At 41.1% G+C, this 13495-nt stretch overlaps 1 protein-coding gene across 1 annotated transcript in view; it reads right to left on the bottom strand.

The window, feature by feature from the left end:
* Window positions 1-13495, bottom strand: part of MTREX (Mtr4 exosome RNA helicase) — an 80013-nt gene that overhangs the window by 21939 nt on the left and 44579 nt on the right. The window contains exons 16-18 of the mRNA XM_063454035.1: window positions 6117-6267; window positions 3573-3745; window positions 916-984 (exon numbers count right to left, since the gene is read on the bottom strand). Coding sequence (XP_063310105.1) covers window positions 916-984; window positions 3573-3745; window positions 6117-6267 — 393 coding nt within the window. The remainder of the gene's footprint in view (window positions 1-915; window positions 985-3572; window positions 3746-6116; window positions 6268-13495) is intronic.

The following is a 13495-nucleotide window of genomic DNA, read 5'->3' as shown; positions in this document are numbered from 1 at the left end:
TAAGTTGGAAACTTATTACTAAAACATAAATCTTAACCCCTTAAGGACCAAACTTCTGGAATAAAATGGAATCATGACATGTCACACACGTCATGTGTCCTTAAGGGGTTAAGCAGCTTTTAAAAATAAATTAAAATAAATTAGAAAATGTTCTCTTTTGCAAAGACAGGCTGTTTCTGCATTTTGTGAAGCGATTTCACAACAGCTGCTCTACCAAAGGTAATCCACCATTTATTTGTATTGCGTGAACCTGCTACATGTCAGAGTGGCTAAATTTGATGGGAGTTGTATTCCACCTAGATGGCTGTACTTTTCCCTTATGTACATAAATGTTGCACAAATGGAAACTTGCAAGTTGCAAGGGGATATGACCTTTTTAAGAAAAACATGTTCCACATCACAAACCCCTGTGGGCATATTAAACATTTCCTATAACAAACTGTACACTTATGTAAGCTTATGTTTGCACATTTCCAGGGACAGAGACATTTACAGACTGAAATTGTGCAGAGATCTACAGCACAGATCAGACGAAGGTTCTCCCCACAAACAAACATAGGATTGCTTTTATTGAGAGCCAGGGTCCCCTACAGCAGAAACGTTACGTGTGAAATACTGATATGAATTAGAAGGCAAAACATTTATTTTGCACAAAGATACAGCCATAAATTGCTAGGTTACTGGTGTTCGTGTGCAGATAAAATAACCGTACAGATTCAACCCCTTGCCAACTGTAGACATGTGGCTGGCTGCATAACTTTATAGCAGAAGCATTTGGGAATCACTGCGTGGGGCCATCTTGACGCTTTTGATGCCGGAAATAAAATTAATCACAGTAGTGACCGCAAGAAGGAAAAAAAATAAATAAATAAAAACCTTTAGAATTTTTCTACTTTTAAGACATGCATAGATTACCTTTACATTAGACTTCTTGGAAAAGTTTACAACTACACCCCATCCGAAATCATCGTCATCGCTTTTCACCTGAGAAAGAAAAGGGAAAAATTTTTAGAAAACGGTTGAAAATAGTAGACTTGTGCTATGTTTTCACTTGTACAATCCATTGCCAAATGAGTGTTTGCTGACAGTTCAATCGAAAGAAAGAAAATGACAGTGTAATAACACGGCTACATCGGATTTTAACCTCGGACCGTTTAACTCCACCGTCAAAAATAAGTAAATAAAGAGGTTGACGTCAGGTGTACCAGAGTAATTTTGTTTAATTGTATGGAGAACCCCCTTTTTATTCTTCTAACATATCAAGACATTCACATGTACAGCTATTAAAGCAACAATGGAAAACCTAGCCACCATTTTCACAGACAAGTATCAACATCACTTCCCCTTAACTTGCAATGGGGGGGAAAGATTAAACAGACAAACAAAAAATTAAAAAACAAAATCTAGAAACGGACGATCCAGAGGAAGTATAGCAAATCTGGGTATATGGAAAGGGAAAGCGCCATGACTTTTTACCTCTTTTTGAAACTTGACTGATTTTGTAAATGCTGCGATAAACAGGAACAGAGCTACCAACCTCAGTAGAAGCAAAATGATTTTAACCCAAAAAAAAAAAAAAATTACAAATAACAAAACACAAAAAAAACGAAACAAAAAACAACAACCCTGCAGATACAGAGAAAAGGCAATAACACAGTTTACTACTATTATTCAGTAAAAGCAAACTTAAATTAATAAATGACTAATGGAAAAGCAGTAAAATAGGTTTCCAATTGGCAGATACAGACGAGAATGACAGCATATACTGAAATAGAGCCCAAGTAACAGCTGCATTGGTAAAAGACCTGGAGAGACCATCTAGTTAAGAGTCATATGAACAGTGATATAATGAGCAACAAATGACTGGTACTGGCTATGTCTCACCTTTAGCCAAAATACATAGCATTTAGACATGGTTGCCAAATGAAAAGCCATTTCATGCTTATTTTATTGCAAATGTAACATTCATAAAAAAGGGGCCTGGCATGGCAGCAAAGCGCTCTACACGCCAGAGGTTTCACAAAGACGGTCATAGCAGGAGAATTCCCAAACATGGACACTTCTAACACAAATACCGGCCTGTACATAATATCTAGGGCTACTGACTTCCATGGTGGCAAAAAAAATAATTAAAATAGCAGTCCTGCTAATTTGCATAAGCAAATGCATGTCACATGACATCACCAGATGTTAGGCAATAGGAAACATTGTGTGGGAGTGATGTAAAAAGACCAAATAATACAAGCAATAGCAAACTCAGACATAAATAATTCAGAATGACCGTCTGTTAATAAGAACTTTTTTTATTTTTTATTGGATCAAAGCAGATAATGGGACGTAAAGTTTGAAGATTCAACCTATTTTGGGGTTTCTACAACATCCATACCCACTTTAGTTTTGTTAAGTGGTCATTGAGGAAGGAATCGGTATGTGGAGCATTTCAGCATTCAGAAATAATTGCACTTTTGTACTGGGGGCTAGTTACACCTCTGACAAACATGGATTAGGCAGCCTGCAACTCTGTCTCAGACAGCCTAATGTCAATTCTGTGCAAAAAATACTTCTGTCTTCAGCATGCACCCTACCCTGGCAACAGATTTAATCACGTTCTTCACTGGCAGGCAGTGCTTATATTGTGCCTGCAATGTCCTATAACCGTCCATACCTTCAAATTACATTAAACTGAGCTCTCCCCTCATTCCCATTCCCTTATTTAATTTAGCCTTTCCTCCATTTACATATGTTCCTTTGCAGCTACCCCTCAGCACCACCTTTGATTGGAGCGCAGACTGTAATAACAGAGGAGGTGAAGAACGTATTGGGGAGAACATTGGCAATAGAGCATTATAACCCCCGCCCGGAAAATAATAAAGGGTTGGAATAACCCATTAAATATCAATAATAATAGTTACCTTACTTTGATCTATCGTCTCAAACTCCAATACAAATTAAAAGACCTCATCAACAAAACTTGTGAATAACTGTGTCTACTTCAGCCAAGAGCACGTGTGAGAAACTATTCTGACCAGAGGTTCTCTTTCGACTGCCGCTAAATGTTCTCATAATGCCAAACACGGCATCCCACAAACCATAGAATGCCGACTTGGTAGCCGGGCAGCTAATGAATACATTGCTTTCACTGAAGGTACATTTTAGAATCACTTCTCCATTTTTGTTCACTAACAACCACTTTGTGGCAATGTTAAAATGCCATTTTGTACAGAAAATAAGGGAAGCAATGTTCTGAAAGTGGAACAATCAAAATGGAGAACAACGGATTCTGAATCAACAGGAAAGAGATGATTGTTTCCACAGTGATTTTTCTGCTTTCCTTGATCGTCATCCAAAGTTTGACTGAATTTGAGGAAATTCACCGTGCAATAGGGATGAGGCCGGGTGAGTCTTGGTATTTATCCAACAGCTTAAACATAATTTAGAAAAAAAAAAAACTCAGACTGTGCCATAAACCCTTCATTGGGGGGCTATAGTGACTGCTTGAAGTGCCACTTTGATTACCCCACACATTTTACAAATGCTTAGAAGATGAAGAGATCACAGTGATTAAGTTATACCTTCACTAATCTGCCGGGCTGGAGGAAAGGCAGGCAATACTTGGGCTTGTGGATGTAGTCTTCAATCTCTTTGCCTAGTTTGGCCAGTTGCTGACGGATTTTGTAGTATGTCACAACACTTTCTTCATTGGGAATCTGTATACAATTGTACTGTTCTTCTAACGTCTTTACCTCTGTGCAGCACAGTAAGAAAAAGTGTTAGAGAGAAATCAAGGTGATCAGAATGTAAACTCTTAAAATTGAAGATAAATTTTTCAGATTGTGAGTTGCAATTTACAAACCTGACCATTCAGACATTTAAGGGCTAGCTGCGCTAAGAAGAATAAAGTCCAATATAAATTTATTTAACAAGCTGTGCAAACATGGCGATTATGATGGAGTGGCATATTCTATGGTTAAACTTTACAACGTGATAGGCCTGTGAGTGTCAATGTATTTGGGGAATGTGTTTAATACTCTTGTCTGAACAACCAAACCACAGTTATGCAAGTGTTCACCGAAGTCTCAGTATCACACTTCCCTTTTAGAAATATATATGTACATATATTTATAGACAGACACATACACGCACACACATAGGCAAACATACACCAACATATACTTATAGATATATACACACACACACACACACACACACACACACAAACACACAAACTAATGGCTGATCCTGTGGGCTGGGCATCATGACTTACATAGTACACAATATTTGCAGTGCCAGTAACCATTACCTGTATATTTTCTCGAGTGCTGACAGATGTTATAGCTGACAATTTATAGCAAACACAAACATATCATGCCAACAGTCTTCAGCAATTTTAGTTCTGCCAGAGCACACTGCAGCTGGAAGTGAGGAGCCTTCAAACTCTCACACAATCCATTTAAGGCTTGTTACTTCATGAAGCCTAAAGATTAATTGGGTCTATAATGTTCTCCATTACATGATAATGTGCATCCAGAGACAGAGCATTATCTACCTTACAGTCAGGCCGAGAAACCACTAAAGAGGGAGCTTCTGCTAAAAGCAAAGCATTTACAGGGGAGCATTAACTAGAAGACCAACGTAACCGTTTTGTTAGCCCACCCATTGTACAGTGCTACTGAATTTGTTGGCGCTATATAAATATAATAATAATAACGGTCTTTGAAATACCATTAACTTACACGGCTCTCATTTAATTATCATGTACTCAATACCTAAACCACCAAATTCAGCACTAGACACAGAAGGTGATTAAAGAAACACTAAAGTCACCTAAATTACTTTAGCTAAATAAAGCAGTTTTAGTGTATAGATCATTCCCCTGCAATTTCCCTGCTCAATTCACTGTCATTTAGGAGTTAAAGGACCACTATAGTGCCAGGAAAACACTTCTTTTCCTGGCACTATAGTGCCCTGAGGGTGCCCCCACCCTCAGGGTCCCCCTCCCGCCGGGCTCTGGAGAGAGGAAGGGGTTAAACTTACCTTTTTTCCCAGCGCCGGGCGGGGAGCTTTCCTTCTCCTCTCCTTCTTCCTTGCGAGGTCATCGGCTGAATGCGCATGCGCGGCAGGAGCCGCGCGCATTCAGCCGGTCGCATAGGAAAGCATTTACAATGCTTTCCTATGGACGCTTGCGTGCTCTCACTGATTTTCACAGTGAGAAGCACGCAAGCACCTCTAGCGGCTGTCAATGAGACAGCCACTAGAGGTTTTGGAGGCTGGATTAACCCTCAGTATAAACATAGCAGTTTCTCTGAAACAGCTATGTTTATATAAAAAAAAAAGGGTTAATCCTAGAGGGACCTGGCACCCAAACCATCTCATTAAGCTGAAGTGGTCTGGGTGCCTAGAGTGGTCCTTTAAATCACTTTGTTTCTGTTTATGCAGCCCTAGCCATACCTCCCCTGGCTATGATTGACAGAGCCTGCATGAAAAAAAAAAAAACTGGTTTCACTTTCAAACAGATGTAATTTACCTTAAATAATTGTATCTCAATCTCTAAATTGAACTTTAATCACATACAGGAGGCTCTTGCAGAGTCTAGCAAGCTATTAACATAGCAGGGGATAACAAAATCTTAATTAAACAGAACTTGCACTAAAGAAAGCCTAAATAGGGCTCTCTTTACAGGAAGTGTTTATGGAAGGCTGTGCAAGTCACATGCAGGGAGGTGTGACTAGGGTTCATAAACAAAGGGATTTAACTCCTAAATGGCAGAGGATTGAGCAGTGAGGCTGCAGGGGCATGTTCTATACATCAAAACTGCGTCATAGTCAGGTGACTATAGTGTCCCTTCAATGACAAAACTAACATTCACACTCACGTAGTAGACACACAAAAGCAATGAAATCCAGCTTCGGTAAGAGGTGTTTTAATTATATGAAGCTTGCCACTTATGCTTCCCTGATAATTTTCAATAGATTAGGATTAATTTGTCTGGGTCTGTCATCTATAGGATGTGCACTTAAACGTATAATTGCATGCACTCCATTAAGCAGGTTATCATATGCAATTTAAAACCACAGTTTAGTTTATTTTTCTCTTGAGTTTGGAAAGGTTTCACTTACTTTCTGCTACTCCAGGAATGGCTCTGTAATGCTGGAATTGGTAAAAGGATTTTTCCAGCATATATTCAGGATTGATTTCTTCTACACGTAAAAGGTTTAGTACCATGTTGTAGGTCAGGTGGAAAGCACTGTTCAATGGATCTGCTGAGCCCTGGAAAAGCAAAAAAAATATATTTTTTAAAATGGTCGACAGATATTGAATTCAGGACATCTGTCCCATCAAGGAAAATATGTAAACCTCTTAACTTTTACACAGGCCCCTCTGGCAGCCCAGGTGGAAACCAAGGTATGACAGTGCCATGCAAACCTCCCAGCATCCCTCTCCAAGCCATGTGTGACAGCACAGGCTGCCTTGCGCGTTCCGAAGCATCAGATTGGACCATTCTCACAGGCTCTGTGCACATGTGGGAGGGAATAGCAAGGAAGTACTGTCTGCAGGGGGGAAATCTGGCGTCTGAGCACAGAACTGAGTGATATTTGGCAGCCTGGAAAATAGATTTGGCACATGTGCAACTAGCCCCTGGCACATAAGTGCAAATATGTCTGCATGTGCAGCGTTTCTGCTTAAAACACATACAGAGTCTTACCACCATTCTAAACACAGAAGTGGTCATGGTGGCGGGAGTAACAGTTTTACCATCTGGGTTTCACACATCAGATCATATCAGCTCATAAGTAGACAACTAAGCTTTATTTTTCTGCCTTAGGGAACAGAGAAAATGCAGGGATTGTCTCATTTTAAAAAGAGGAATTAGAGTGGAGCAATTTGTTGAAAAGTGACAATTTAGGCAATCTCCCGCTGAATCTCTACAGGTGTAGAAAAGGTTTAAGTAAAAAAAAAAAAAAAGGAATACTTAATCTCCGAGGAAGAGTCTTCCCTACATAGATCTCTCAAAGCATGTAGGCAAAAACACATAAAAAGAGCAAATAGTGCAGATTGTATTAAATGTATTCCCAGATATTATACCCCAAACAGAGGGCTAAGGAAATACCATAAGACAGTGTCCATAGCCCTCTATGTTTTGGGGTACAATCTGCACTATTTGCTCTTTTTATGTTTTTTCCCTACATGCTTTGAGAGATCTATGTATGGAAGACTCTTCTCTGGAGATTAAGTATTGCTTTTTGTTTTACTTAAACCTTTCTACACCTGTAGAGATTCAGGGGCAGATTGCCTAAATTGTCACTTTTCAACAAATTGCTCCACTCTTATTATTCTTTTTCCTTGTTTACTGCATTGTGTATGGTGTGTTTGAAGGAGTAATTTAAGTTATTAGCTCTAATTAGACTTTTTTCACCTACTAAATAAGCGCTCCAAATATTACCATTGTCTCATTTTAGTTTAGGTATACCATTTATTAAGAGATCTGGAGTCAGAGGCTTTGTTTTGACCATATTGTACCTTGACAAGTGTTATAACATGCCCAAATGCCCTCCACAAAGTTCTAAAAAAAAGCTAAGTACGAATAGAAGTATGACGATTCAATATGGAACCAGAAAGCCACACAAACCATACCTCAACCAATAAAGAGTGGGACTCTGCTTGACTACTGAAGAGAATGCAGCTTTCAAATCACCAGCAGTCATACGCTAATCCAAAGCAGCTACTAGTTACCCCCTCACTTTTTTTCTTTCCTCCTTCTTTTAAAGGGAAACTTTAAGCATCAAAACAACATTAGCTTAATGAAGTGGTTTTGGCCCCTCATGTTCCCGCAGCATTAAAATTCAATGTTCTGATGTACAGGAATTAAATACTATGGCGTTCGGAATACACGCGTACTCCTAACGATAGCTTCCTGTAGCTATTAGAGGCAATGAAAACCTCGCTGTTCCTGCAGATTGATAATGTTTGCAGTTACAGGGTTAAAGCTACAAAGACATGGCAGCCAGAGTGTCCCTTTAAATCACGTTGTTTATGCAAGCTCCGCCACAACTCTTCTGGCTGTGGCTCACACAGCATCCCTACACTTCCTTTAAAAGAGCTCATTTTTTCCCACTTCCATTATTGCAGTGTGGTCAATTTAGAATTCAAATCATCTGCTCATTTAATTGCCTGTTAGAGCCTATGGCAGCCTCTTGTGTGTGATTAAAGTTCAATTAACAGAGCAGGAGAGGAGAGTTTTTATAGTAAAAAATAAAATAAAATAAAAATAATCTGTGCTGTAAGATCTATTTTAAAAAAGAAACAATTTTTCCATAAAGGCTGTGTTTGTCACAGCTGGATCTGTTAATAGGGCTGCCTAAACAAAGTGGTGTAACCTCAAAATGGCAAAGAATTGAAAGAGTGCAGGGGCATGATATATAAACCAAAAAGGCGTTGTTAATCAAAAGTGGTTTTTGTGCCTATACTACCGCTTTAGGGTTGATTGGATTGAGAAGATGTTTAAAAGTTGCTAGTGTGCTTTAAATACATAAAAGGTTTTTTTTTTTTTTTTTTTTTTTTTAACCATGATTAGATTTCATCCAAATGGCACATGTATTTGGGCTTCATTATATTTTAGGAGTACAGTATATTAAAATAGATCAATAGTGAAGAGTACCAATACCATACTCTAGGTAAGGTATTGGTACTGCAATGATTGGAGAAACCCTGGTAGCACATGGTTTAGAGGGTAACCATACACATACACACTCCTAGCATACAGCTAAAGGGAATAGTGCTGCCTGATACTGCAGCCGGAACTTGCAATTCTAATATTTTCTTAAATTATGACATCCGTTTAGGAATGGAATGACCAACATGAAGGCCTGTGGGTTTATCCCAGTTAAAGGAACCAGCATTGCTGTGGACAATGACTTAATATCACAGGCCAGATTTGCTAGACAGGTCTAGATGCTATTTAGCACAGTGCATCATTTACCATACCAGTTTTTCGTTAAAGGGACACTATAGTCACCTGAACAACTTTAGCTTAATTAAACAGTTTTGGTGTATAGAACATGCCCCTGCAGCCTCACTGCTCAATCCTCTGCCATTTAGGAGTTAAATCCCTTTGTTTATGAACCCTAGTCACACCTCCCTGCATGCGACTTGCACAGCTTCCATAAACACTTCCTGTAAAGAGAGCCCTATTTAGGCTTTCTTCATTGCAAGTTCTGTTTAATTAAGATTTTCTTATCCCCTGCTATGTTAATAGCTTGCTAGACCCTGCAAGAGCCTCCTGTATGTGATTAAAGTTCAATTTAGAGATTATGATACAATTTTTTAAGGTAAATTACATCTGTTTAAAAGGGAAACCAGTTTTTTTTCCATGCAGGCTCTGTCAATCATAGCCAGAGGAGGTGTAGCTTGGGCTGCAAAGGCAGAAACAAAGTGATTTAACTACTAAATGACAGTGAAATTGCAGGGGAATGATCTATACACTAAAACTGCTTTATTTAGCTAAAGTAATTTAGGTGACTATAGTGTTCCTTTAAGTCCATTTAAAACTCCTACCCATTCAAAAATCTCATTCTGTGTCACAACAATGTCCAAAACAAAGTTACACAAGGGAAAAATAAAAATTGAAATAAAAGCATACAAAAAAATGTCAAACCGGATGTGAGCAATCGCCCTGGTGAATTTTGATCAGCATTTCAAAGTCCAATACGGTCTGTCTCCAGGACACAGAGGGAAATGAAAAGGAGTCACAGGACAAGATAGAAGAGAATGTCTGTTCATTCAGGAATAAAAAGTGCCTTATGTATTTTATTTATTGAAGAGGGGGGGGGGGGGGTGTGAATATAGATCAGCTGGAGCTATGACAGGAAACCTCTATTGCTGTGCTGTTTGGGAACGTTTATCTGAAAGCACATAGCAGCACCATCCATTGAGGTAAAACCTTTCCATTCTTTAGCAATCGCTTGGCAGCCAGCACAGCAGAAGGTAGCCACATGAAGGCCAGATGCCTTCGTTGCAGTATTACCTCCCACAGCTTGGCATTTCCCCTGCTCTTTCCATTAGAGAAAGGAAGCAAAAAAACAGAATATATTATTCCTGGCTAATGTCATTAAAGAGGAAAAATAAATAAAAAAATTCCCAGAAACTTGTATGTTTTCATGATTACAAGAGGAAACATTTATACATGTGAACGTAAATATCATATTATTTATATATAGAATATAATGTATCTCTGAGGATGCCTGGAAAGGAATGATATCAACAGACTCCCATCTAGCAGCAGCAGATAAGTGGCATCAATGCACTCTATAGTCTAATAACCAAACTATAAATCCGCATAAAATGCCACACTGCACCAATCATAAGGAAGACCATTTGATGGAAGTAGCTGTTTTACTCTTATTTCCTCTGAAGCACCTCTAGTGGCTGTCTGAGTAACAGGCACTAGGTACACTTAAAGCGGCACTGTCATGGCCAAATCAAGTTGTTTTCCTTCTTTACATCTCCACTACATTTACTTGTCCCCCTAGTCACCCCCAAATGCACCTAAGCCCCCACATAATACCTATTTTTGAATCTTTATTTTCTGCCCGGACCTATGCGCCACCATCTGTGTGTCATCTGCCCACACTAGATAGTGCTGTGAAATTCCAGTGCATGCCAAGTTAAGCAACAAATCACAGTATTACGAGTCAAATTACACAGCATGGTAAAATTCAAGAGAACTTTCCCACGCTGTGTAAAATGACACAGAGCACTGGCTGGATTTCAAGCAAACCAATCAGAGTGCTGTGACAGGTAAATGTAGAGATTGGTGGGGGTGAGGGGGGGGGGGATTTTACATCAAGCCCCCACCTGTCGCTCATGGGTGAGGGGACAATAGGTTCCCCCCCCCCCCATTATTTTTAATTTAGGGCCCCCACCCGCTGCTCACTGTTTAGTAGACATGACCCTACTCGCGATAACTGCAATTTTACTCACATTAAATTCCTTTTTCCTTAATATGGTGGCAGTACAATAGGGATGTACTCTTCCCTTAACCCCTTAAGGACACATGACATGTGTGACATGTCATGATTCCCTTTTATTCCAGAAGCTTGGTCCTTAAGGGGTTAAGGCAAGCATCTGAAAGAAATAATTAAACAACAAAAAGTTCCTCCCCTTACCAGGTATAAGAGACCCTGCAGCCTTAGGACCTCAGTACGTATCAAGAACACCACAGTGGAACCACAAAAACCTCAGAAAACGTTTTATTAATTAATACTGCCACCATATTAAGGAAAAAGGAATTTACGGTGAGTAAAATTGCAGTTTTTCCTGGCATATGGTGGCAGTACAATAGGGATATATCGAGATCCCAGAGTAAGGGCGGGAATTTAGGCCATAACAGCTTGTAACACCCTGTGCCCGAAATCAGCGTCAGAGGCAGAGACTACGTCTAGCCTGTAATGTTTCACAAAGGTGTTGAAAGAAGACCAGGAAGCCGCTTTACATATCTCTTCCGGAGATGCACATGCTTTTTCGGCCCAAGACGTAGCAATGGCTCTAGTGGAATGTGCTTTCAAGGAAGCAGGTATAGGAAGGTTCGATGAAGAATAAGCCAACTTTATAACCTCTACCCAGCCATCTTGCCAAAGTGGAGAATAGAAGCCCAATATTTCACCAAAAAATGACTTAAAGCAGAAACTTGGACCTTGAGTGTAGAAAGACTAAAACCCTGTTCAAGACCATCTTGCAAAAAAAATGAAGGATTGTGTCAGCAGACGGATGGGATCTAATGCACCAGTGAAGAAACCTTGTCCAAATCTTCAAGTATATAGAAGAGGTAGAGCTCCTGGTAGAATTTAAAAGCAATTGAAACCTCTCTTTCTTAATACCCTTATGATGCAGAATCAACCTTGCAGCAGCCAAGCTGTCAATTTGAACATCTTCAACACTCCCACTGGGACCTCCGCGTTTTCCAGGAGATCCGGCGTAACCGGAAGAGTCCAGTACTCTAAAGTCATAATATTCTTCAAAACCGAGAACCAGGGGGCGGAGCCAACTACCGAGCTGACCGGACGCCATTTCTGGCAGCTCCGATCTTGAAAATCGAATCTCGCCTTAATCCTGACGATCGCTGCAAACCCCACCACCATAAACATATATCCCGAACCGGGTCCGCACTCTGCATCGATAGATGCCCTTCTTTGCCGCAAAGTCACTCCCGAAGCGGAAGCGCCGAAACGGGGCCTACTCCGCGTATACACTGCCCGACCTGGAGGCACTCTTTGACGGAGCTTACCAGGGCCTCCAAAATAACACTGCCGCTGGACCCTCTGCTGGACCCTCTGCCGACCCAGGGACCCATATGCCTGCCATGGGGCGACGGTCCCAGAAAGCCGGAACCCAGTGGGAAGGGAGAGACATCGGGGCCATGCTCCAAAAGCCTTCTAGGCCCAAACAGGCCTCAGAGGTAAGCCAGCCCTCCCCAGCCGGAACCCAGACTGAAGGGAGAGATACCGGGTTCCCGCTCCAGCGGCCTCCTGGACTCCAACAGGCCTCAGAGGTACTCCAACCGCTCCCTACCCAGACAAGCCCGGCCAAACCAACGGGGGGACACAGCCTCCATATACTAACACCAGCACCCCCAGAGGGATCGCCACCAGCAACAAAGCATGACCTGCAAATCCTGTTACACGACTTTCACAAGATATTAACACAAGAACTAGCGGGAATCAAGGCAGACCTACAAAGTACAAAAGACAGAGTACAGGTCACTGAGAATGACATAGCTGAGGTCTCAACTAACCTAACAAATGTCCAAGATCTGGTACATAAACTCCAGAAATCCCACCATAACATGGCACTACATATGAATGCCCTAGAAAACAGCCACAGACGCAACAACATCAAAGTCAGGGGCATCCCCACCAATGTCACAGATGAGGAGCTGCCGCACTACACGAGAAGATTACTGGCGACTATTCTACCCCCAGCGACGGCCCGAAAACTGGTAATAGACGGCATATATAGAGTCGCAGGCCCCCCAAGGGCTTCATCACAATCCGCGAGAGATGTCATAATAAGATGCACGTCCTCCTCCGAAAAAGGACAAATAATGACAGCACTGCGGGGCAAAACCCCACTGGCATTTGAGGACTCTAGCCTTACTTTTTATCAGGATCTAACCAGAGCCACCCTTCAGTGGCGCCGATCGTTTCACCCAGTAACCCAACAACTACGAGCAGCCAACATAACATACAGATGGGGAGCACCGGGCACGCTACTAACCACTCATAATGGGACCACCCACACATTATCCTCGATGGCGGAAGCCTCATCCTTCCTTGAACCACTAGGACTGACAACCGCAGACATCCAAACACCGGAGAGACGGGAGGAACCGGACGGCTGACTCTCAGTGGCATCCAGATAAAAGAAGTGACTGTTTCACTTTGTATTGTACTATTTGCTTGTTAATACCCTGAATGTTATAATTCACACCTGCTGCGCACCA

This window comes from Pelobates fuscus, chromosome 5, assembly GCF_036172605.1.
Source record: "Pelobates fuscus isolate aPelFus1 chromosome 5, aPelFus1.pri, whole genome shotgun sequence".
NCBI lineage: Eukaryota > Metazoa > Chordata > Amphibia > Anura > Pelobatidae > Pelobates > Pelobates fuscus.
The sequence above is the reverse complement of the archived record's forward strand: the minus strand, read 5'-3'. Positions and strand labels throughout refer to the sequence as shown.